Source organism: Narcine bancroftii, chromosome 7 (assembly GCF_036971445.1).
Source record: "Narcine bancroftii isolate sNarBan1 chromosome 7, sNarBan1.hap1, whole genome shotgun sequence".
NCBI lineage: Eukaryota > Metazoa > Chordata > Chondrichthyes > Torpediniformes > Narcinidae > Narcine > Narcine bancroftii.
In genome coordinates, this window is record NC_091475.1 from 156,461,222 (window position 1) to 156,487,815 (window position 26,594).

Sequence of the window (26,594 nt, forward strand, 5' to 3'; positions counted from 1 at the left end):
TTACAAATCTAATCAGTTCCAGCAAAAGGTTTTAAATAAAAATTCATTTGTCCAATAACCTCAAAAAATGCAGAAACTGTTTCAAATGATTTTCAAAACCCAATCAGTGTAATTTGGCAATATCTCCTCCACAATCTCCACCATCACCAGAGTACCATTGGGCTGTCTACTTACCCCCTGCTCTACTTCCATTGCATTTGTGTCTGCGTGGCTCAGTTTGACAACACCATTTACAAATTTGCTGATAATACTACAGTATAAAAATGGGCAATGAATCAGCAGATTCCTGAATCAATGAATCAGGAGGGAGATTGAAAACTTGGCAGAATAGTGTCCTAACAGTAACCTCTCATTCAATGTCACCCAAACCAAGGACCTGATTACAGACTTAAGGAAGGGAAAACTAGAGTTGTGCAATCCAGTGATCATTGGGAGAATCAGAGGTAGAGAGGGTGAAACATTTAAATTCCTGAGTGTTATGATCCCAGAGGACCAGCCAACCAACTAATGCCATTGTGAAGAAAGCACATCACCGCACATACTTCCTCAGGACTTTGTGGAGATTTGGTCTGCCATTGGAAACCTTGGCAAACTTCTGCAGATGTGTAGTGGAAAGTGTGCTGACCAGCTGCATTATGACCTAGTAGGGGGTACCAATATCTTTGAGTGGAAAGACCTGCAAAGGTAGTCGACACAGTCCAGAACATCACAGGCAAAACTCTCCCACTGTTGAGAAAATCTACATGGATCGGTGCCATTGTGGAGTAATGGCAATCATCAAGGATCCACTCCACTCAGAACATGGTCTGCTCTTACTTCTGCCATCAGGAAAGAGGTATAGATGCCACAAGACTCATACCACCAGGTTCAGGAATAATTGCTACACCTCCACCATTAGACTCCTCAACAAACTCAATCAGAGACTACTTTAAGGACTCTTTCTTTGAACATTATTTTTAATGATTTTTTTGTTGCACAGTCAATTTGTTTACATTTTTTTTGTTTAAATTCTCTTTTGTATACTTATCTTTTTCAGTTCATTTTACAGTTACCAATAATTAAAAATTCTGACTGGCCACAGGAAAAAGAATCTCAGGGTTGTATGTCAAGAATGTACTCTGATAATAAATTTGAACTTTGAATTTCGATGTTTCTGCCATTCAACAGTAAAATAATATCATCAGAATCTTGTGAACAAATGAATGTTACAACAAAAAGTAAGATCAAGAAATTATTGCACAGATTAGTCTGAACTTGTGTTGTTACGGAATGGGTTAATAAAATTATGATAAAATATATCTTAAAAAGATATAGATTGTGGGGGTTTAGTTTAGGTACATTTCGCAAACAGACATCTGTAACATTTCACAAAAGATATCTCATTTGAAATGCAAGAGCTATGCCTAAGGTGGACCCTTTATGTCTACAGTGCCTTTGAAGCATGCTTATGAAGACTTCACAAGTAGGTGTTAATTGGACTGATGTTGTGGAATGGAAATGGACAAATGTCCAGGCTCAGAAACTGATTAATCTTTTGCCGGTGCCAGTGATACAAGTCTGGTTGAAGTTTGCTAAGCGGGATCATGTGGTCTTGCAAACAGCGAGAGAAAAAACATGCTATTCTCTTTGGAGAGAGAGAAGGAGAGAGTTTCAGTTTACAGCAGGAGTTGGTGTTGGAAACTGCACCTTTTGCCGACCTGCTATAAGATCCCATTTGAGGATGGATTTTGAGTTCTGAGTTCTGACTTCAGCCTATTCTAAACCCTTGCCGTCAATTACAAGAGGATGTAGCTGGTTAAGGTGTTTCTCCTGAAATAGGGGGAAAAGAAGAACTCTGTGTAGTAACCTGTAAGAAGAGGTTATCTTTTGGAAAACCCATGAGTTGAAAAGTTTCTTCGGCAAGTCACTGAAGTGGCTGATTGAAGATCAGTTTACGTGTCCACTGAACAATGAATATTTCTCTGAAACCCACAAAAATATTCCTTTGCAGTAACAATTTAAGATAAAGCACCAGAGCCTGGTGAAGATCATAAATGTTAAATTCTGTGCGCAGTATGGAAAATTGCCTGATACCGGTGAACTTGGAGGAGTGAGAAGTGAATGATTGGTCAGTGAAACAAAGAACCTTCCTGAATATACAAACATTACACACATGTGCGCTAAGAATTAGAAGGGTGTTAAGTTGTTAACAGTAATAAGTTAAATATAGATCTTATTATTATCTATGAAGAAAATTAAAAATGTTTTTGTATAATTAACCATGGTCTTGTTGAATTTCTGTTGCTGCTAGTTTTTGGAGTTTTCTGGGCTCGTAACAGTGTTAAATCTATTAAAGAACCAGGCCATTTTTAAACAGCTCCTCAATTGTTAACAATTGTGGGAACAATCTAAAAATATTGCTCTGTCTCATCTCGTCATTTCATATCCCATTTCCCTTCCCACTGGGCACTCTTTCAACTACTGTGAACTCTTCACATTTAAAAGAAACTTGCTTTAAATTATTTTGGTTATGAGGCATTCTGTGGATTTACTGGGCATTCTGTGCATATTACAATGACACTAATGCACCATTTGTAAGTCAGAGAGGATGTACTGTTACTGGATCCTTAATTTCGTGTTGATCCTAAATTTCCTCTTGGGCTACTATGCAGCATTCACCATTTATTCTCATTTCTGAGTTCACAGTTGTTCCTTTTGGTGTATACACCGTGTTACACAGAGATAGCCTTCCCTTTGAATTTTGTCAATAAATCAGATTAATTTTTCCATTTCCTTTACTGATAGGGTAACTCTGGCCTGGGATTCAGTATTGCAGGAGGCACAGATAATCCTCACATTGGAGATGATCCTGGGATATTTATAACAAAAATTATACCCAGTGGAGCAGCAGCTCAAGATGGACGGCTCAGGTATTCTGCATGCACAATTACATTTTCTTTCATAGAGCTGAGCTTCATTGAAAAAGTCAATAGGAAAGACCATTCATCTTCAAAATACAAAAGAGTTACATTGCACAAATAGTTAACCAGTTAAAATCAGGAATAGTTATGATGCCAGAAATTTCAGAGGGTTGTAACGCATGAGAAATTATTGCCTGTAAATGAAGTCCTTTTAAATCCATTAGTGGCCACAGGGTTGAATATTCTGTATCCAGTTTTTTAGTTGAAATGAAGAGATGCACACTGAGAAGATAGATCATGATTCCTGTCCAGTGCAAAATGAGCCCATTGAGGAATTGGGAACTCTAACTGCCAGTTGTGCAAAGACAAAAATTTTCCTTGCAGGTCCTCTGTGTACCTGACATACTGATGTCTGAAGAAATCCAAGCATGCTGGAGGGAAAGCTAATTAGTGATTTGATTGGTGGGTAATTCAGTAATTAGGGGAGAGTGGGATCTTGCTTTGTAAGTAGAATTGAAATACTAAAGTGGTCTTTTGACTACCATGTGACGAGGTGAGGGCATTGTGAGCCATCTAGAAAGGAAAAATTCTGGTTGCTATGCCTACAATGTTCAGCAACGTCAGAATGTGGGAAAAGAGTATGCCAGAGGTCACAATATATAGGAGTAGAAGTAGGCCCATTGAGTCTGATCTGCCATTTTAATCATGAGCTAATCTATCCTCCCACTCAGCTCCACTCCCCAGCTTTCTCCCAGTAACCCTTGATGCCCTGACAAATCAAATACCTGTCAATCTCTGCCTTAAATATACCCATGACCTCATTTCCACAGCCGCCTGCGGCAACAAGTTCCATAGACTCACAACCCTCTGACTAAAAAATTTTTTCTGCTTTTCTGTTTTCAATTGATGCCTTTTGTCTGAAAATAACCAACCATGGGAAACATCCTTGCCACATCTACTCTGTCCAGGCCTTTCAGCATTCAAAGTACCTCTATGAGGTTCCCCCTCATCCTTCTGTACTCCTGAGTACAATCCAAGAGTCGACAATCGTTCCTCAAATACCAACCCTTTCATTCTTGGTATCATTCTAATAAATCTTCTCTGAACCCTCTGCAATGCCAGCGTGTCTTTTCTCAATTAAAGCTCCCAAAACTCTACACAGTACTCAAAGTGAGGTTTCACCAGTGCTTTATAGAGTGTTATGTCGCAGACTAGCAACAATAGAAATTCACCAAGATAGTTATTGCTTTTCTTTTAAAACAATATATTTATTAATAATATAAACACATTAATTTAACCAAAACCCAATGATTTGCTAATATATGTCTGTGTGTAAATATGTGGGATACCCAAACCGTTACCAGCATAGGCACAATTCTGGAAAGTCAGTCCAAAGTCAGTCGAAATGCAGGCTTTTTAACTGATGCACAGAAATAATCACAAAGGAGGTGGGAGAGACTGAGTGACTGGACTTCACTAATCCTTGTTGAGTTTCTTGTTGAAAAATATCCTTTCGTACAAATCGTTGTCGTAACTCCCCTTTACATTGCGTAGGGGAAAAGAAGCGCCTGACTTCCATGATACTTCCACAATCCAAAATCAAAATGACCATTACTTTGGTTACAATCATATCCAGCAATTCTCCTGCTTAGAAAATCCAGGTACGGGTCAGTCGAAGTGACCTTTCTTTTGGTCACAGTGTAGTTCAATAATTCCCCTGACAGGGACAATCAGCCAAATTGTCCATTTCACACAGAGTCACTCCTCTTCAGTGTTCCATATGATGACTGGTGATCAATAATGAATGCTGTTTTCTTCAGTGTTTCACTTGCATGACTCTCTCACCACCTGTGTCCCTGGATAAAGCAACAAATGTTTTTTTCTCTTTCTCCAGAGAATCAACTTTGGGTATAGTCTGTACTAGGTGTTGCCACCTAGTCTCTCCACAGCTGTCAATCGTTTTAGCCTATGCTAGCCTGAAAGTGATACTCACACTAAATGATACCAGCACCCGTAATAAGAGTCTCAACATTATGTCTCTGGTCTTGTATGCTATCCCTCTAGAAATGAATGCCAACACTAGTTTGGCCTTCACCACCAACTCAACCTGAAGGTTAGCCTCTCGAGTATCCTGCACGAGAACTTCCAAGTTCTTTTTCACCTTGGAATTTTGAATAGTCAGCCCATCTATTTCTTCTGCCAAAGTGCATAACACACACTTTCCAACATCATATTCACCTGCCACCTCCTAATGTATTCCAAGCAACTCTGCAGCCTTTCAGTATCCTCAGTGCTACTCGCCCTACCACCTATTTTGGTGTCATCTGCAAATTTAGCTATAAAGCCATCTATTCCATAATCCAACTCATTTATTTACAACACAAAAAATAGTGGCCCCAAACACCGACCCCTGTGGAATGCCACTGGTAGCCAATCAAAATATTATCCCTTGATTTTTGCTCTCTGTTTCCTACCGATCAGCCCATATACAACATGTCAAAGGTGTGTAAGAAGAGGTAAATTTTAAAAAAATTACCCAATTATCATGGAATCATCCTCAAATTGGTAAAGGATAAACAGGTCAAGAAGGTGAGGTTGAAAGACTGAGATGGTCAAATGGTTCCATTACTCAGACACTCAGACTGTAAAAGATGTGGTTGGGTAATTATCATCGGGATGTATTTTTTAAAGATCTATATTGAATGATGCAGGAATAATGAGTTACCACCTGAGATTGCTGCAGCCTTTGTGTTGGCCAGGTAGGAAGTTCCAAGGTTTTGTCTCAAGACCCCTGAGAATATGGCAGATTAATTCTAAGTCTCGACAGCATCTGATTTAGCAGAAGATGTGGCATTTCAGTGTTTCTGTTGACCTTGGCTGTTATGGGTTTAGGAAGTATTGCTAAAAATGCTTTACAGAGTTGCTGCGGTACATTTTGTAGATGGTACACAGTGCATTTATGGGTGCTGGAGCTGGGAAGTGAATATGTAGGATTGTCAAGTAGGCTGGTTTGCCTTGGATATTTTTGAATTTCTTGAATCTCTTTGCAATTGCACTCAGTCAGGAAAAACAGTGATATTCCATATCACTCCTGTCTTAGAACCATAGAAGGCCACAGCATAGAAACAGGCTCTTTGGCCCATATAGTCTGTGCCAAACCTTTTTTTATCTAATCCCATTGACCTGCACTGAAACCATAGCCCTCCATCCCCCTCCAATGCATGTATCTATCCAAATTTCTCTCAAATATTGAAATCGGAGGTGCATCTACTATTATCGCTGGCAACTCATTCCATACTGTCACCAACCTCTGAGTGAAGAAGTTCTCCCTAATGTTCTCCTCAAATATTTTGCCTTTCACACTAAACCAATATCTTTGTTTCACCTAACCTCAGTGGAATTAATCCTACTTGCATTTACCAACCTTATACCCTTCGTAATTTAGCATACCTCTATCAAATCTTCCCTCATTCTCCAATGCTCTCTAGAATAATGTCCTGACCTTATTTAACTTTTCCCGATAACAGCCTGACATTTCCCAGCAGCATCCTTGTACATTTTCTCTAAACTCATATCATTGATATCTTTTCTGGAGATAGATGACCAAAACTATACACAATATTCCAAATTTAGCCTCACCAATGTCTTGTTCACCTTCAAACTAAAATCACAAATGGAGGAGTCACGTGATGGAGTAGTGGCCTGTAGGAAAATACCAGCCCTCTCCAGAAAAGAAGAAATAAAGTGAAGAAAACACAAAGTTCAAGAAACACAAAACACAACAAATAAAAGATAAAGGTGTGGAGAAAAGAAAGAAAATGGCACCCAAGAAGAAAAAAGCGAAAACAACAGGAAGAAAAGACGCCGGGAGAGAAAGGAGAAGGCCTTAGCTGCATGAAGAGGCAGGGAGCTGCCGTGGAGAGAGGAGCCCACTCCCCGAGGTTAGTGGAGACCCCGCAAAGTCGCGACCTCCCGACCACGGGACTGCAAAAAAATGGCTGTCTGAGCCAAACAGAAATGCGCTACTGTGCATGCGCACTAAGGAAAAAGAAAACACCGATGGGAGGGGGGCCCAGCTGACGAGTGAACTTACACAGCATGACCAGCTGAGAGATGCCCGACAGCAGGACTCTCAGCTAGAAGAAGAGGAAAGTGACAGAAAAGAGAGTAATAGAAAAGAAAAACATTTACAGGAAGTCCAACAGATAACTAGCCCAGAAGAAGAGAACTAGCAGTAAGAAGCTATACAAAAAAAACACCCAGTAAACTGAGGCAAGCAGCTCACCAAGAAAGTCAGAAGAGACACAGATACAAGGAAGAGAAGTAGAAGACACAAACACAGGTGCAGACATAGAAGAAAGCCAAGCTCTGCTAGAGGAATAGAAGGTAAAATAGATGGACAGTATATAGATTTTTTAAAATTTCAAGAACAAATGAAAACATTAAAAGAATGGTTGACATTAGAATTTAGTGAAATGAAAAGAAAAATAAAAAGTAATGAAGAAAAAGTGAGTAGAATAGAGATGGTCATGGCAGAAATAGGGAAAAAATTAGAAAATGTGGAAGAACGAGAAATGGCTGTAGAAATGGAAGTGAATGACTTAATGTCACCTTCGCCAATGGCAACATCATATAATTCAAAAACCAGAGGTGTAGCTATATTAATCAATAAAAATGTACCAATCAAAATAGAGGAGGAAATAATAGATCCAGCAGGGAGGTATGTAATGATAAAGTGTCAGATATATTCAGAATTCTGGAATTTGGTCAATATATATGCACCTAATGAAGAGGATCAAAAGTTTATGCAAGATATTTTTTTGAAGATTGTAGATACACAGGGGGATAGAAGGGGATTGTAACCTTAATTTGGACCCAAAGTTGGATAAAGCTGGACAAAAACTAGCAAAAAGAATAAAGTGGCCAAATTTATTTAAAATCAATGCAGAAAAGTTATTATAGAGCAGCACAATTAAGGTATCTATCAGATTTTTATCAGACAAGGGAAAAACCAGATTGTACCAAGATAGAGCTAGATAAAATGGGGGAGAAGGTACCAGAACATATACTTTATAAGTGGGATGAAAAACTGGTGCAATATAAAAGTTCACCAGTACTGCATCATTTACTCAACATATGGAATAAGATTCACGTAGTAAGGAAAAAAACAAATTACCAACTACCAAAATTATTATTGACACAAAATCAACTAATCCCTTTCACAATAGATAACTTTTCCTTTAGAGAATGGGAGAGAAAAGGAATTAAAAGAATAGAAAATTGTTTTTGGGGAAATAATTTATTATAATTTGAACAAATGAAGTACAAATATGGAATAACTCATAGTACAATGTTTGCATACCACCAACTGAAAACCTACTTAAAGGACAAATTGGGAAGCAGACTGAAATTACCAGAAGGAAGCAGCTTTGAATATGTGATTACAGAAACAACAATAATAAAAAGATTTATAACGAACATGTACATCAAGGTGCAAGAGAAGGAAAATGGTAAAATAAGCTATAAACTCAAACTAAAGTGGGAAAAAGGTTTAACCATAAAGATAAAAAATGAAATATGGGAAAAGTTATGCTCTGGAACTATGAAGAATATAATAAACACGAGGTTACGCATGATACAATATAATTGATAAAGTTAAATAAATGGGATCCAACAGAATCAGATAGATGTTTTCGCTGTAAGAAGGAAATGGGAACAACAGTACATGCAATTTGGGCAAGTGAGAAAGTGAAAAATTTTTGGGAAGATCTAAATCAGGTATTAAATAAAATCACAAAAAGCAACATACCAAAAAATCCAGAGATCTTTCTTCTAAGTAATATAAGAAGTAAAGAATTAGGCCTCAAACTGGATGAAGCACAAAAATGATTTATTATGATAACCTTAGCTGTAGCAAAAAAATGTATAATGTCAACTTGGAAATTGGAAGAGAGCCTGAGAGTACAGCAATGGTACATAGAAATGAATAAATGTATTCCATTGGAAAAAATAACATATAATTTAAAAAATAAAGTCACATTATTTGAACAAATTTGGGAACCGTACATGGAACACAACAGAGAAGACTTGCCTCAGACCTCCACCCCCTAAAATGATAGGAAGACAAAATAATTTGATCCAGTGTGCAAAAGTAGAACACAATTTTCTTGTTTATTTTCAATGTGTGATGACATTGTTTAATGGTTTTATTGTATTGTATATGTTGAATGTTAAATGGGTTTGGAGGGGGGAGTAAAGGTGGAGGGGGGAAAAAGGGGAGAAAATGCCACTGTATATTTCAGAGGGAAATGTTTTTATGTATTTTGATTGATACAGTTCACAGTGTGAAAATTAAAAAAACTAAAATCGCAAATGCTGTACTCAAAACTTTGATTTATGAACACCAAAAAGCCAAAAACTCTAAACAACCTTTTCTACCTTTAACACTGCTTTCAATTAATTTTCATTTGCATTCCCAGATCCCTCTGTTCTACGCACTCCCCACTTCCCTACTGTTTACCATACAACTCCTACCCTGGTTTGTCCTTGCAAACTGCAATACCTCATATTTGTCCACCATTAGATTTCATCTTCAGTGAGAGAAGCAATTATCTATTACCACTTTGTAATTTGTAGATGATTAAAATGGTTTTGAGGACCAAAAGATAAGTTGCCTTGTGCTGACTATATTCTTTATCTGTGTGGTCGGGTTAAATTTCAGATTAATTGTAACCCATGTATGGCAGATATTTTGGTAATGTTGGATGATGATTGTGTTGCACGAGTATTATTTGAAATTTATCATCTCAAGTCTGAATGAACCAGATCATGTTGTTTATGGGCGTAGACTGCTTTATTATTTAAGAATTATCAATGGAGTTGAAGGCTATGCAGCCAATATCAAATATATTCACATGAACGCAAAAGAAAAGAATATTGATGAAGCTGATCTAGGTGATTGCATTTCAAACAAAACTGCTGTGAAATGCTCCTACACAGGCATCCAAGGGTTTGATTGGTTTCCAGAAACTACATTTGTGTGAGGTGACAAGTGACTTCAGTTTTACAAGGGCTGTCATTTTTATCAAGGTGACTAAATGTCTCTTCACCTTTAGATTCATCTTCTTGCTCCATATTTAAAGGCTGAAATAAGATCTGGACCTGAATGAACTTGGTTTACGTCTTAATGTGCTGACCAAAATATTTGTTGGGAATATATTCCAGTAGGCTCAACCATTTTTTGATATCATGTGGAGTGAAATGGATTGATTGATTCATTGGATTAATGCTTTTTTTTAAATGAGCAGTTGAACAGGTTGAGCCCACATTCTCTGGAATGATCAGTATGTTTGGTAATCTCAATAGGACAATGAGAAAGTTTGATGGGTTATATACAGAAAATACATTGCTCAGTTGATAAAGGTTAGAACAGTCCCAGGTTGATGGGTTTACTACTAAAGCTGAGGTTAAATACGTTTTTTTCTTTCAGGGGTTTGTTTACCTCTAGAATGTTCAACTCCAAGGTTATGGACGCTGACTAATTAGGTAAACTGAAGGTTGAAATGGATTTTTGGACTTTAGAGCCTGTTCAGCCATTCATTAAGACCATGGCTTATCTTTTACCTCTGTATCATTGTTCTGCACCATGCCAATATTCCTTGACTTTATGCCCACCTCACTGACAAAAGGCAAAGGAGGAAAAACCCAACACCCAACCCCAACCAACCAATTTTCCCCTGCAACCGCTGCAACCGTGTCTGCCTGTCCCGCATCGGACTTGTCAGCCATAAACGAGCCTGCAGCTGACGTGGACATTTACCCCTTCCATAAATCTTTGTCCGCGAAGCAAAGCCAAAGAAGAATGTATATCCAGAAATATGATCAAAAAACTTTGTTTTGAATGAACACATGCCTGAGGTTTGAGATAATAAAAATTAAAAATTGCCACCCTTAAAGTATTTTTTCCAAATTTCAGTCCAAAATAGCCATTGCCTTATTTTGAGACTCTGGCCTATGGATCTAGATTCTTTAACCAGGGGAAAAATCTTCCATGTATCCCATTTTAAGTCCATAAGAATTGTGTAAGGCCCAATCAGATCTCCTGTTGTTCTTTTAAATTCTGAAGAATACAAGCCTAGTGTTCTTAATGTCAAACTTGTATGGCAGATCTGCCATCCCTGAACCCAATTTAGTGAAATATTGCTGCTCTCTTTCCATGATTTGTCCATCCTTTTGAGGCCAGGGGATAAAAAAAAAACTATACTGAGACTCTAGGTACTGACCAAAACTTGATACAAAATCAGTAAGTCTTCTACATTCCCTCATAATTAAGGCTCCTATGCCATTTGTCTTCAAATCAATTGTGTATCTGCCTTTTGGCTTTCTATATTTAATTTTTTTAAAGTTCATACAGCACAGTAACAGGCCATTTTGGCCCACGAGTCCATGCAATCCAATTTACACCGAATTAACCTACACCCCGGGTACGTTTTGAATGGTAGGAGGAAACTGGAGCCCCCAGGGAACACTCGCACTGGAGCCCCCAGGGAACATTCACACAGACATGGGGAGAAAGTACAAACTCCTAACAGACAGCGTGGGATTTGAAACAAAGTCCCAATTGCTGGTGCTGTAATGGCGTTTCCGCTAACCGTTACGCCAATCGTACCACTCTTTCAGGGACTTGTGTACAAGGGCCAAGTTCCCTTTGAACATCAATACTACCCACTGTCACATTTGTGGCCCGAAATGTGAAGTTAATGAAACATCAAACACAAGTTTTATCAGGTAAACTTCTCAGTGTCTTTATTTTCCTGTTTCCTTTGTTCTCCTACTTGTGCTCTTATCTCTCTCTCTCATACCACGTGACTTCCGGTACATCTCATACATATTTATTATCATGACATCCCTCCTTTAATCTGAAATAAACTTTACCTTCACTTACCAATATCCCTTGGAAACTTACAAACATCATAACTAATGGTAATACTATAACTCAACTACATAAAATTTCCTTCCTACAGCACTCATACCTGCACTTTATGATATAAGATTAAATACTGTCCCAAAGTTCTTATTAAAACTATGGCACAAAGTCTTCGTATCGTTTGGGCGCTTTCCGGTTTCGTTTCGGCCTGCCTGCAATATTGTCGTCGCTTCTCGGTTGTTCACTCTCAGCGTCGGAAATACTGCTCGCCACGGCTTCGGGTGTTTCTGGCGCTCTAGTCACCTCATCAGGAGTGCTGGTAACTGCCTCTGGAACATCATCAGGTCCCTCAGTTTCAGCATCTCGTATTGGCCTTTCAACCTCTTCGCTCGATGTATTTCTGGACTGGTACCTTTTTACACCTGATGCATTTCTCTTATACTGCCACTTCTGGATACGACAGTATAGGGTTGATGGAAATAAGGTGTGTATAGCTTACCACCAGTTTCATGCCTCACTAGAACATTATCTCCTGGCATGATGTCTGAGTACTTGGCTCCACATTTCGAATCTGTGTACAGCTTTGCTGCACCTTTCTTTTCAGCATCGTGGTCCCTCATCTCCTGGTCGTCTCGGATTTCCTTTATTTCTGGCATTTTTGTGCGGATTTTTCTCCCAAAAAATGCTTCTGCAGGACTTTTTCCAGTGGTTGCATGAGGCTTTGCTCGATAGACAGCCACATAAGATAGCAATGCTTCTCGCCAATTTTGTCCTTCTGCGTGTGCAATCCTCAATCGTTTTTCAATGGATTGATTTTGTCTCTCTACTTCTCCGTTGGCTTGCGGCCATTTCGGAGTTACTTTATGATGGTGGATACCTGTGGTCCTCATGTATTCCGCAAATGTCTCTGAAATGAATTGTGGACCATTGTCAGAGTATAATGTAACAGGTAATCCATATCTTGCGAATATCTCTGCTAACGCTTGTATTGTTTTTTCAGTGGTTGTGGACTTCAACACCACATACTCATAGTATCTGCTGTAGTAATCTATCACTACCATAATTGATTCACCCGTCGGTAAAGGTCCAAGAAAATCAACAGCTACGTCGATCCATGGTCCTGTCTTCTATTTATTTTTGCTTTCAGACTGCAAATCAGTTCTCAATCTATATTAGTAAGTGTCTAACAATTTCATTTGATCTCAAACTATTGAACACCTTCTTCATGAGACCTTATCAAAAGCCTTTGAAAATCCAAATAGAGCAAATCCACTGTTTCCTTCATCTCTTGCATGAGTCATTCTCAAAAAAACTCCAACAGATTAGTCAACAATAATTTTCCTCCAATAAATCTATACTGAGTCTGTTCAAAGCTAGTATTTGATTTTTTTTTGCTTCATGGTGTTTGATATTCCATACTTTATTATAGATTCCAGCATTTCCCCTACAACTGATGTATCCTATTCCCCCCCCTCTCCTCCCCCCCCCTCCATTTCTTCAATCGTGATGTCATATTTCTGCCTTTGCAATTTGCTAAAATAATATGGTTGATCAGAGTGTGAGAGAGTGGACAGTAGCATGTGACTTTTAGTTTTTTTTTAAAGAAATTACTATTATTTAAATGTTTATATTTATTTACTAGGACTTTCAGTGCTATTTGATAAAGTTCCCCAGAAATCAGGGAAAATTGATACCTTTGGAATTGAAGGCAAGTTATTGATTTGGTTTGCAAACTGGCAAACCAGCAAGAGACAGACCATTGAGTGAATAAACAGCTAAACAAATTGGTAGGATATGACTTGTGGTGTCTACCAATGATCTTTGTTGGAACTTCACCATTTCTATAAAAAGGTGTATTTGCAAGATAGTCGCAAGGACCTTTAAATTGAGGACAAGAATGTGGCCGAATATTCAAGATTGGGGGGAAAGTTTAAAAATTAGAAAGTGTCACTAAGCACTTTCTTTCAAGGTGAAATAAAGTAAAATAAGTGAGATTTAAAAAATGCTTCACCTACAAAAGATGGTGAGTGTTTTGGAATTCTCCTCCAGAACTGGTTAGTATGAAAATTATTTGATTTATTGTCTGGTGGCGTGGTATCAAAAACAGTGTGGCAAGGCTTGAAAATAAGGAAATGAGAAGGAATCTCTTGCAGTGGGTTATAAACTTTGGAGTTCTGTGCTTCAGAGAGCTGAATAGAAAGAGTTAATTTAAAGAACTTAAGTAAGATTAACTGACATCTGAACCACAATGGAGCCAGAGAAATATGGAGAGTAGCAAGGAAATGTCCAAGCAAGATTAAATCAGCCACTGACCTTATTGAAAGGTAGAGCATGCACAATGGGGTGATCAACTCACTCTTATGCAATAATGTTTATAGTAAGTGTTCTCTGGTCAAAAAACATTTTTGCTTGTTTCATTATATTGAAAAACACTAAAATATGTGATTAAAAATTATTAAACAAATGTTTTTACATGAAACATTTTCTTTATTATTTAGAGTGAATGACTGCATTCTGCGGGTAAATGAAATTGATGTCTCTGAAGTATCTCACGGCAGAGCTGTAGAGGCATTGAAAGATGCTGGTTCAATTGTACTGCTCTATGTGCGCAGAAGAAGGCCTGTTTTGGAAACTGTCACAGAAATAAAGCTTTATAAAGGACCTAAAGGTATTCATGACAAACTGAAAGCAAATATTGGAAGTACATAATAGACTCTGACCCCATGTAATGTAATTGAAATATATTAAAATGTGATAAATCTGTAGATTTTATATCAATGTACTGCAATTGAGTGCTTTTAACGGAGGGCAGTACTTTGAGAGACCTGTCTTTCAAATATTCATTTTGCAATGTTTTTACTGAATCTTAATTTATACAATATCTTTTTAGAGGTTCAATATAAGCAGTTTATTCTTTTTAGATGTTGAAACTGAATGAGATGGGTGATCTGGAAATTAGATAATTAATTGTGCACTCATACAATTTTACATGACATGTTAATTTATAAATAAGAGTTGATCTGTCTCTAACAAAAAACATGCTCTGAATTTTGTAGAAATTGATCAGTGACTTATTTTTTTCAATTATTGATAAGTAGCAATTAGTCAAACACTAACAGCATTAGTGACCTAAGTTTGATTCCTTTACTGTCTGTAAGGAGTATGTTTATTCTCCTTGTGTCTGCATGGGTTTTTCCTGGGTGCTCGGTTTCCTCCCACCATTCAAAATGTACAGGGATTGTAGATTTTGGGTGGTACAGACTAGAAGGGCCTGTTACCATGCTGTGCATATAATTTAAATTTTAAAAAGAAAACAGTTAAGTGTAGCCACTGAAAACACAGCTGCATTTAGGACTGGATAACTTTCAAACTATTCATCTGGCAGAATAGCATGTTCCTGCGCTATGCCTCCAAACCCTGCGTAAGACTATTGATAAGTTCTCCAGACTTGAAGAGTTTCCAAAAATTACAACTCTGTAGTTTTTGATCCCCATCGCAAAACATGGAGTAACTCATCATATTTCTACCAAGATCCTCCGGGGAAAGTGCATTTTTGGACTAAACGTAATGGAGACGCCCGTGGGCTGTCAGAACTGTGAATTATCCCCAGCTCTTCCATTTTGTCGTGACACTGCTGCTATAATAAAAGACCATGTGTAAATGTTCCCCTCGAACTGAACATTCATTTTATTGGTGCCATACATGGGTATGTTGGAACTATTGACTGCTGTGAGTTGGAGGTTAACGTGTTTCAAAACTGGTTGGTGAAAAAACATTATCTGTGTCGATCAAAATTTTACATTCGGATAGCTGATCCAAAACCTATAGAACTGTTGCAGCCATTAACGATGATCACCAGGGTGTTTCCTGAGAATGCACACAGTGGCAGGCATCTATGTCCATTGTCCCCAATGTCGGTGGTAAAAATACCAGGTGGAAGTGTTCAGGGTTGTCTCGTTATAGGAGCTGGATTGTTGAGATCATAAGCTTGGGAATTAATGTCAACAACGGAGGTACTGGGTGTGGACAGCTGGGATGCACCATTTGGTGTGGTTTTTTTTGCCAGCCACAGGACGTCTGCCTCTGCAGCTACTGCCCTGGGCCCTTTGAAAGAACTCTGCGATTACAAGAGTCTAATGTCGTCTGGCATTCTTTCCAGGAAGAAGAGTTCGAATAACATTATCTGTCATTGGCTGCTTGCCAGGCACAGCATGTTGTCCATTAGTTTAGACAGGGCACGGTCACCCAATTTCTCCATGTGTGGCAGCCCTCCCTCTGCAGGACCTGCTGTAAATTCGCAGCAGGCGCATTTTTAGAGTGTCATATTTGTGTTCTTCAGGCTCCAGTGTATCGTGCAGGATGTCACAGAATCACTTGGCAGTGGCTTGGTCCAAGGCATTGATGAGGTGATGATAGCAAGTCGCATCCACCTTGATCTTCCTGAGGTGAAATTGTGCCTCAGCCTGTCGAAACCACAGCTCTGATTCCTCTGTCCCGAAGGGCGGTAGCTTGACAGTAACAGCTACAGTATCCATATGGTCCAAAAGCTGATTTTGGACCCATCGGGGTCACCAGTTGTAGCCACTGAGAATGCAGTGGAGGCTGATGACTGCGAAATAATGACACACACACAGTTGCTGATAAATCAGAACTCATTTACTTGAGTCACATGCATACTCTTTTAAAACACTGAACCATGCACACCACATCATGATGTTATGGCATCCCATGCCTATTCACTAGACTTCTAGGAGTTGCTACATAAGATAATTATCTCTTTTAGGAAGCACAGAATTTCAATTTTAACATATTCATCAAGCTTTTCAGTAACATATGAATATTGTCACATATAGCAAGATGCAAGTAGACCAGTGCAAAGTTCTTATACATCTTTGGCTTGGCTTCGCGGACGAAGATTTATGGAGGGGGTAAAAGTCCACGTCAGCTGCAGGCTCGATTGTGGCTGACAAGTCCGATGCGGGACAGGCAAGACATGGTTGCAGCGGCTGCAGGGGAAAATGGTTGGTTGGGGTTGGGTGTTGGGTTTTTCCTCCTTTGTCTTTTGTCAGTGAGGTGGGCTCTGTGGTCTTCTTCAAAGGAGGTTGCTGCCCGCTGAACTGTAAGGCGCCAAGATGTACGGTTTGAGGCGATATCAGCCCACTGGCGGTGGTCAATGTGGCAGGCACCAAGAGATTTCTTTAGGCAGTCCTTGTACCTTTTCTTTGGTGCACCTCTGTCACGGTGGCCAGTGGAGAGCTCGCCATATAACACGATCTTGGGAAGGCGATGGTCCTCCATTCTGGAGACGTGACCCACCCAGCGCAGCTGGATCTTCAGCAGTGTGGACTCGATGCTGTCGACCTCTGCCATCTCGAGTACTTCGACGTTAGGGATGAAAGCGCTCCAATGGATGTTGAGGATGGAGCGGAGACAACGCTGGTGGAAGCGTTCTAGGAGCCGTAGGTGATGCCGGTAGAGGACCCATGATTCGGAGCCGAACAGGAGTGTGGGTATGACAACGGCTCTGTATACGCTTATCTTTGTGAGGTTTTTCAGTTGGTTGTTTTTCCAGACTCTTTTGTGTAGTCTTCCAAAGGCGCTATTTGCCTTGGCGAGTCTGTTGTCTATCTCATTGTCGATCCTTGCATCTGATGAAATGGTGCAGCCGAGAACGGTGTCAGAGTGGAGAGATAGAAGAGTAGACCACATGTGGACCATGAAAAGAGCAGTCTACTCTGAGCATCTCACAAAATTCCCCCACGTTTCACCACCAAATTTCTATTTCAAGGATGGCTGGAGAAACTCTTGATGGCCATACAACAAATGTGGAAGTAATCAATATTTCAGTTCAAGACCCTGCAACTGGACTCAGGAGTTGATGTTGGGTGCAGACTCAGTGGCCAAAGATCCTGTTTCTATGCTGTATCTCTCTATGAATCTATGCCTATCTATAAATATGCACCAACATGTCTACTTTTTAAAAGGTGTAAGGAGATTTGGTGTGTCATTGAATCCCCTATCAAACTTATACTGGTGCTCTTTGGAAAGCTTATTGACTGTTGCATCATAGCCTGGTTTCCTAATACGAATGCCCAAGAGTACAGATGGCTACGAAGGTAGCAGACATTGCCAAGTCCATCATAGTCTCCACCCTCCATGCATCAAAGATATCTATAGGAGGTGCTGCCTCAAGATGGAAGCCAACGTCACAAAGGATCACTCTGGTCACAACCTCTTGCATCCTTAGGTTAGAAGTTACAGAAGCCTGAAGATCACCACCTCCAAGTTCAAGAACAGTTTCTTTTCAACAACTCTCAGGCTCTTCAACCTCCCCTTGTTACACTCATCATGGGCTGTTCCAACTCCATGGAAAAGCCTGTTCCCACTATTGTGATGTTACTCTTTCTTTCTTGCATTCTGAAAAATCTTGAATATATATTTTTTCATGTATCTTTTGTATTTATTAGCTCTTAATTTAATTTAATGCATACTATTGTAGTTTTTTTAAAGATGTACCTGTTTGGCTGCAGCAAGCAAAAATTTTGGTACATATGCACATTGTGCAAAGTATGTGACAATAAACTCATTATGATTATCTTATAACTGTGCCACTGCATTATTAATCAAGTGGAAGTCAACCAGTCTTCATAAATACAATGTGACCTGCTGAGTATGCCCAGCATTTTCTAGTTTCACTTTAAGTTTAATATTAGTGTCGTAGAGAGATGTAGCAGGGAAACAGGTCCTTCAATCCATAGACCATGCTGACCATCACCATCCTTCTTCTATAATGTCATCTTTTATACTCTCTACATTCTGCTCAACATCTCCAGATTCTACCTCTCAACTACATGCAAGGTGCAATTTACAGGGGCCAATTAACGTCCCAAGTTGAACATCTTTATGTAGGAGGAAACCGAAATACACTGTCAGAGAAAACATGCAAACTTCATGTAGAAGGCATCCAAAGTCAGAATTGAACCTAGGCTTCTTCTGCTGTTGGCAGCAGCTTGATTAACTACACCACTGTGATGCCTAATTTGCAGTAATCTGCTTTTGTAGTATTCCTGATCTCCAGATAAGTAATTCAAAGAATATGAAAAATTATCCTAACATACTTAGGAACACTGCATAAATTGGATCAATTAATCTGTATTTTTTATATATAATAGGATTAGGATTTAGTATTGCTGGTGGCGTGGGGAACCAGCATATCCCCGGAGATAACAGTATATATGTCACAAAAATAATAGATGGAGGAGCAGCCCAGAGAGATGGAACATTGCAAATTGGTGACCGACTTCTTGTGGTAAGAAATCTTGTATGTTATGGTATGCAATTATCCTTTCAACTTTGTATTTAACCACAAAGGAAACAAAAGTTTTTCCATCTAGTGTTCCAAAGATAGCAAGATTAGGAGGTCAGGAGATTTAAAAAAAAAACTTTTTCCTTCCTTCCGCTCAGTAAAATTCAGATGCATATTAAAATGAGTAATAGCCTCAGGGATTAAAATAATTTCACAGTCAAATCAGCTTCCCATTTGCACACAGGATCCCACAATTGCAAAGGGACAAATGAGCAAAGAATGTGCTTTGGTGCTGTTCGGTGAAGTAAATGTTTGCAATTTTATTCCATGATTGTTGCCAGTTTTTCAGTAGGTTGTGCAAAAATGTTCATTTGTTATAATGGAGTATTGTTTATCCTGAAACAACATTCATAAATATACTTCCTGGTCGGAATGGAAAACAAAACAGTTTTTACTTTTCTAATACAAGTTTTGCAGTACTATGTATGTCGGCCTATAAAATGACCCCCAGAATTTCCACTTAAAATGTAGGTTTTGAGCTCTACTCGCTGTATAAGACGACCCAAGTCTGGCACTTACCGCTGAGAGCTGACTGCCCCAATAATCCTTAACCAATCAATTTCATAGGTTTTCATCCATGTTTCTGATGTCGCTTAATAGATCATCGTGTTTCTTACCTTGTATTACATAGCGATGGAAACGAGTAATTTTTAATGTCAAGATCTGGTCATTTCTGTGCTATTTAGTTTTCTGCCTCAGTACCAAATAATTTCTTTTTATAAAACTACTACACCATGAAGTCTCAGCTCTGCTCTTGGTTGTCTTTAACCCACTTAAGAGCAAAAATGCATACTTCATTTCTTGATAGAGCTTATCCATTTTTACGCTGCTCACGGATCATGTCCGCAACATGCTTCTCTAGAATTGGTCAGGGTGCAGTGCCTCCTCACATTGCATATTAGTGAAAGCTTGAGCCTTTCCAAGAAACCCCGTCCTTAAAAGTTTAAAAGTACCAGTAACTGGTCACTGTGAAATTTATTGTGATTGGCCTGACAAGGCAGTGTAAACCTGGGACCCTGGCCGATTGTTTACTATTTATCAGTTGTTGGAAATGGTGAATATTAACTTCGTTTGCTGTGCTGTTATTTTAATGTATGTCAGACAGGCTTATAATACATTTTTATTGTTTTACTATAACATTACTGTTAATCAGCTTCCCAAACATAAGTTTCAGTATAAAAATATTTTGTGGTAGGACCGTAGATGTTATATGAGTGTTTTATGCTGTTTTCCATCGCCATGGGAACACTCTAAGCCACAAGATTTGAAGTTTTGGAATTTACACTTGTCATATAAGAGGACTCCTGGTTTTGGGGTGACATTTTTAAGGTTCAAATACCATCTTATATTCCGATGTATACAGTAACTCTCCTTTCACAACTAGAATCAGGATTGTCTTTATTGCTTCGTACCAAATTTGTACTCTTTTTGCCTATAAATTCATTTCATATGGTTCCAAATGAGAGATATATACCAGCAATTTATTTTTTATCATTGTGAAACATAATACTGCAATTTTATTATTTTAGAAATTGTTTGTTTCTTTTCGTAAAAAAGCAAAAGGAAAAAGATCAATTAAATATTGCATCTGGAAAGAGAAAAAATGATTAATATGATGATGTACATTTTGATTGTATCTCTAGAAGCGGTTGTTTTATTTTATAAGGTGAATAATTACAGTTTGGAAGAGATAGCACATGAAGAGGCTGTAGCAATATTGAAAAACACAGCAGATGTGGTCTATCTTAAAGTTGGAAAACCTACTACTGTTTACATAAATGACCCTTATGGACCTCCTGATATCACACACTGTAAGTGATATTTTTTTGTTCATCTATTTTAAATCAAAATCAGATGTCTTCTCTCTATTTACTACCTAACATTTTCAAATAATAATTTTGTTCCTAGCAATAATAACTAGCTGTCTTTCCTTAGAATTGTTGAAATTATGTTTTTCACATAATTATGTAAAAATATAACATTAAAAACTAATTTCAAAAGTAGATATTTCCAAGATGTTCATTGAGCATTAATTGATTTAGTCCTTTTTTTCCATTTTTAGTTGAACACAGGAAGTTGTAAAATCAAAGTATCTTCTTGGATGATAAAAACATACAACATACAGTCAGAAATTAATATATTTTAATTCAATGAGCACGATTGTAGGTTGGAGCATCCTCAGTGTCAGGGGATGTTATTAAGTTATAAGAGAATAAAGAAAAATGTTCTATTTCAATACTTCTAAAAATATTTTTATTGTTGTTTACATTGTGTACAATTGAACAGTACAGGTGTATATTGTATTATAAAATTCAAAAGAATTTTAAAAACTCTTATCATTCAGAACCCCTAACACGAAGCAAGGTTAAAAGCTAATGCGTAGGAATCAAGTGACAACAACCTGGAGATGGACAGAATAACACCAAAACTTCAGAACAACCCTAATTCTATGGGATATTATAATAGTCCACAAATGGGTCCCACATCTTTTGGAAGCTAACATTTGAATCTTTAATAGTGTATCTAATTTTTTTATAAACTTATACAAGACATAATATCATTTAATCATTGTGTGTGTGTCGGTGGAGCATTGTCTTCCCATTTAATCTAAATTTCACTTCTGGTTATCGATAAAGTAAAAGATAAAATTCAGTTTTGAGTTGGAATCAGCAAAACATCATCTTGAAATGATCCGAATAGAGCAATTAAAGGGCAAGGGCAATTAAAGGGCAATTAAAGGGCAAGGGCAATTAAAGGGCAATTAAAGGGCAAGGTTCTAACTTGAACTTAACTATTTCAATACTTAGTGGCCATTTCTTATCCTGAGAAGAAACTCCTGGTTTTCGTATTTTCCAACATGAGGAAGGAGCTCCTCAGCATCTTCTTTTTGAAGGGTAAAACTTCCACATTGTTACCTGCACAAGTATCACAAGTGTTCCTCCATTTTACCCCCTCCTTTGCAACAAAGGCAATTGTGAATCACAGTAAAATAAATTTGATGTTCAGAATCAGCACTGATTTTATTTAATGGCAGTACAGGCACAAAGGGCAAAAACACTGTGATTATATTTTGTTTGCTTTTATTTTTATCAGGAATATTCTTTAATTTCACCACTTCCACATTTTAACAACCAAAGAATCAGAATTTGTTGTCATGAACATGTTATGAAATTTATTGTTTTGCAGCATCATTACAGGTGCAAAACTTACCATAAATTTGTTTTTTTAATAAATAAATAAATTATTGCAAAAAAAAAGATGTAGAGTCTGTGGTTCATTATTCATTCAGAAATCTGATGACAGAGGGGGAGAAGCTATTTTTGTACTGTTGGATGTTCATCTTCAGGCTCTTGTACCTCCTTCCTGATGGTAATTGTGAAAAGAGGGCATGGCCTAGGTGGTGAGAGTCCTTGATGAAAGAGGCCACTTTCTTGAGACACCTGTTCTTATAGATATCCTTAATGGAGTGAAGACGCTGGCCAAGTTCACAACTATCTGTAACTACTTACTGTACTGTGATTGACACAGTACTGGAAATATGACCAAATCTCCTCAAACTAATTAAAGGATACCTGCTGATGAGCCATCTTCTTGATTGCATTGACATGGAAGCCTCAGGATAGATATTCAAAGATGATGATTCACAGGAATTTGATTCTTTACCCTTTGTACTGCTGACCCCCTTGATGAGGACTGTTTTGTGTTTTCCTGCGCTCCCCTTCTTTAAGTCCACAATCAGTTCCTTAGTTTTGCTAATGTTGAGTATAACGTTATTGTGACATCACTCATCTAGCTGTTCTATCTCGCTCCTACATTGCTGTCGGTGATTCTGCTGATGACCGTGGTGTCATGGGCAACTTTATAGATGGCATGATTGTAGAGAATAGAGCAGTGTGTTAAGCACATTTCCCTGAGGTGCACCTGTGCTGATTGTCACTGAGGAGGAGACGTGAGGCTCCGATAGCTCAGTGGTTAGAGCACTGGTCTTGTAAACCAGGAGTCATAAGTTTGTTCCTTGCTGGGGCCTCTTTTCCGTGAGACGTGCTGGACAAAGAGGTGGCTCTCAGTCTTCCTGACAGGAGACAAAGTTAAAGAATTTCATGTATGTTACATTCTAAATGTAGTATTATGTAACAATAATGGAACCTATACCTTTTTTTACTGATTCACACTGACTCTGGTCTTCCAATGAGGTTGCTGAAGGAGGTGCAGAGGACCAGATTTTGGAGTATGCTGACCATTACTAAGGGGATGATGGTGTTGAAGGCTGAGCTGTTATTAATAAAAAGCAGTCTGATGTGCATGTTGCTGCTGTCAAGGTGTTCCAGGGCTGAGTGAATAGCAAGTGAGTTTGCATCTGCTGTCAGGCTATTGTGATTGTTGGCGAATTACAGTGGGTCCAGATCTTTACTTAGGTACAAGTTAATTCTGCCCATGACCAACTTCTCAAAGCATTTCATCACAGTAAATGTGAATGCAATTGGGTGTTAATCAATGAGGCAGCTCACTCTACTCTTCTTGGCACCGGTATGATTAATGCCCCTTTTAATCAGTTTGGAACCTCCGACTGCAGCAATGAGAGATTGAAGATGTTCATGAACACTCCAGCTAGTAGGTTGGCACAGATTTTTAGTTCTCTGGTAGGTCCTGATGGCTTCCTTTTTTGGATGTTCTGATGACCTATTTATGATGTTAGGCTTTACCTTGTAGGATATAATGGCCTGCAAGCCCTGCCATAGCTGGTGAGTATCTGATTCTGTTTCTAGCTTCCCCTGGAATTACCAAGATAACCTTCTGTAGCTCGTACCTGGACTTCCTTAGAAATCTAGATCACTGGTCTTAAAAGCCATCGACCTTGTCCTCAGCAGGATAAAAGACTGACCATTTCTACACACGGATGCTACCTTTTTAAAAAAAAATGTATTTAGACATACAGCACGGTAACAGGGCATTTCGGCCCACGTCCATTCTGCCTGATTTACCTACACCCCCGGTACATTTTTGAATGGTGGGAGGAAACTGGATCCCCTGGAAAAAAATCACACAGACATGGGGAAAACGTACAAATTCCTTACAGACAGCTCGGGATTCGAACCCTGGTGTACTCCTGATCGCTGGCTCTGAAAAGGTGTTGACAAAATGGTTTTTTCATTTATACAAAAATAACCTAAACTTTTTCCACATTATCTCTGTCAACTAACTGCCCAGTCACTTACCTTGTTTACAGACTCTCTGCCTCCTCCATACACCAACTGCCATATGTGTTTTTGTTTCAAGAACTCAAATCCACTGACTGCTTGGTATGTGGAATGAGAATTGGAAGGCGAGAACATTTGGAAGAAGCATTAATGAACTGATTGTCAAAACTCCAACACGTGGCTTCTGGTGACCTCAACCCTTCACAGGGAGCTTACAATCTCCTGTCCTTTTTGTGGATGACTTCATGGTCCAGGTTTCGCTGAGGTTCATTCAGTGCTCTTGGACTACTATGGCAAGTCCTTTGTCTCGGTGAGACCCTGAGAAGAAACAGGATCAGTGGCTCCATCTAGGTCTTGGTTCAGAATGCATTTGGAGTTGGGGGAGTGCAAGCATGGAAATGCTGAAAACAAAAGTTAAATATTTCAATATCCTTTCAATTTGATGGTATTTCATTAAAACTCTTATGTTGAAAAGGCATCAATCTAATAAGGGTCTCCTGAAATGGTATAATATTTTATCTGAGTGATATACAGAAAGTCTGCAGATGCTGTGATTGTAGTAAAAACCCAAAAATGCTGGAAGAACAGTTCATAGCAACCACATCCAGTCCCATACCATCCACACATTTTGCCCTGGGTTAGGTATCGGTGATAACAGCATGGATAATGAATGTCATTTAGGTCATTGTCTTGGATAGCTAAATGGAGGTCTGCCTCAAAAATCAGTATGCTTGTTATTTCATCTCACTTTGTTAAAGGTTGAATATGGAATAACCTACTTGCCAAAATAACTAACTGGGTTATCATGGGGTGATGAGACAAATTGCTGTGAACTTCAATCCTTCCTTGCCTTGACTCAACTCATGGGCATCCAGCAGAATACAGCTGCACGTAACAATCCCAATAAAATGATCACCCCCTCCTTGTTTCTAAATTCAACTTGTACTGCTTCACTCAAGAAACTCTTCACTCTCCCCACTCCAAGACGTTTGTCTCAAAAGCACTCTTATATAAGACTTATGAAGAGTCTTAAAAAAAGTTTTGTCTCAAAAGCACTCTTATATAAGACCTTATGAAGAGTCTTAAAAAAAGTTTAAAAAAATCCTTGTTAATGACATCAACTACATACCTTTTGTCAACCTCTCTTATTACCTCTGTCACCATTTATAATGCAGAAACTTGCAAGGAATTTGCAAAGCAGAAAAATGAACAGGAGTAAAGGAACTCTGTTAAAGAATAAGAAATTAAAAATGACAGAACTGTATAGACTTTAGAAAAATAAAGGCAAGATAAACATAGGTATTAATGTTTATGAATAAAATGAGTTATCATTGATATTTCTTGCAGATAGTACTGCAGAAGGCACAATAACAGGCAGAGGGCTAAACATCGCAGACAGACAATTGACAGGTGAAGATTTACTAAACAGGGTGGTGAAACTTTATTAAAGGATCCATTTACTCTGTAGTTCTACTCAAACTTTATTTTCTATTTTTTGCAATGTGTGAGGAATTGCAGCTAAAACTGTCAAGATTTATTATCTGTTTCCTTGGAAATGGTGTCAAACTTTCCAGAATTAACCCAAGGAGGCCCCGCTCCTGTTATTCAGGTCAAAAAGAAGGACATTTATTTCAGCAACTACTTTCTTAAAAGACAGCTAGGACTTTGTATTTTCCTTACTGTATTGTTTAATTTTGGGAGCGTAGAAGGTTGAGAGGGGATTTGATAGAAGTATTTAAGATTATGAAAGGGATAGACAGAATGGATGTGGATAGACTATTTCCGTTAAGAGGAGGAAAGTTTAAAACAAGAGGACATGAGTTAAGAATTAAGGGGCAGAGGTTTAGAGGTAACATGAGGGGGAACTTCTTTACTCAGAGAGTGGTAGCTGTGTGGAATGATCTTCCGGGAGAAATAGTGGCGGCGGAGTCAATTGTATTATTTAAGAAAAGGTTGGACAGGTATATGGATGAGAGGAAGATGGAGGGTTATGGGCATTGTGCAGGGAGGTGGGATTAGAAAGGGGTGTTTGGTTCGGTGCGGACTAGAAGGGCCTAATGGCCTGTTTCCGTGCTGTAATTGTTATGTTATGTTGTGTTATGTTATCACTGAAGGCAGGCAAACCAGCTTCACATTCTCGTCGCTGCAGCATCGTAGCCACGTCAAGATAGTGCTGCCAGGGTGTCTTTTCGGCCCGCCTAGTC

At 38.6% G+C, this 26,594-nt stretch overlaps 1 protein-coding gene across 7 annotated transcripts in view; it reads left to right on the top strand.

Moving 5' to 3' along the window:
• The window catches only part of LOC138739254 (disks large homolog 2-like), a 784,112-nt gene that overhangs the window by 352,616 nt on the left and 404,902 nt on the right, over positions 1–26,594 (top strand). For 4 of the 7 annotated variants that reach the window (XM_069890958.1, XM_069890960.1, XM_069890962.1 and 1 more), the window contains 5 exons: positions 2,785–2,909; positions 14,325–14,494; positions 18,999–19,135; positions 20,859–21,003; positions 25,738–25,800. In XM_069890958.1, coding sequence (XP_069747059.1) covers positions 2,785–2,909; positions 14,325–14,494; positions 18,999–19,135; positions 20,859–21,003; positions 25,738–25,800 — 640 coding nt within the window. The remainder of the gene's footprint in view (positions 1–2,784; positions 2,910–14,324; positions 14,495–18,998; positions 19,136–20,858; positions 21,004–25,737; positions 25,801–26,594) is intronic. The other 3 variants (XM_069890959.1, XM_069890961.1, XM_069890964.1) reach the window with 2 other exon arrangements.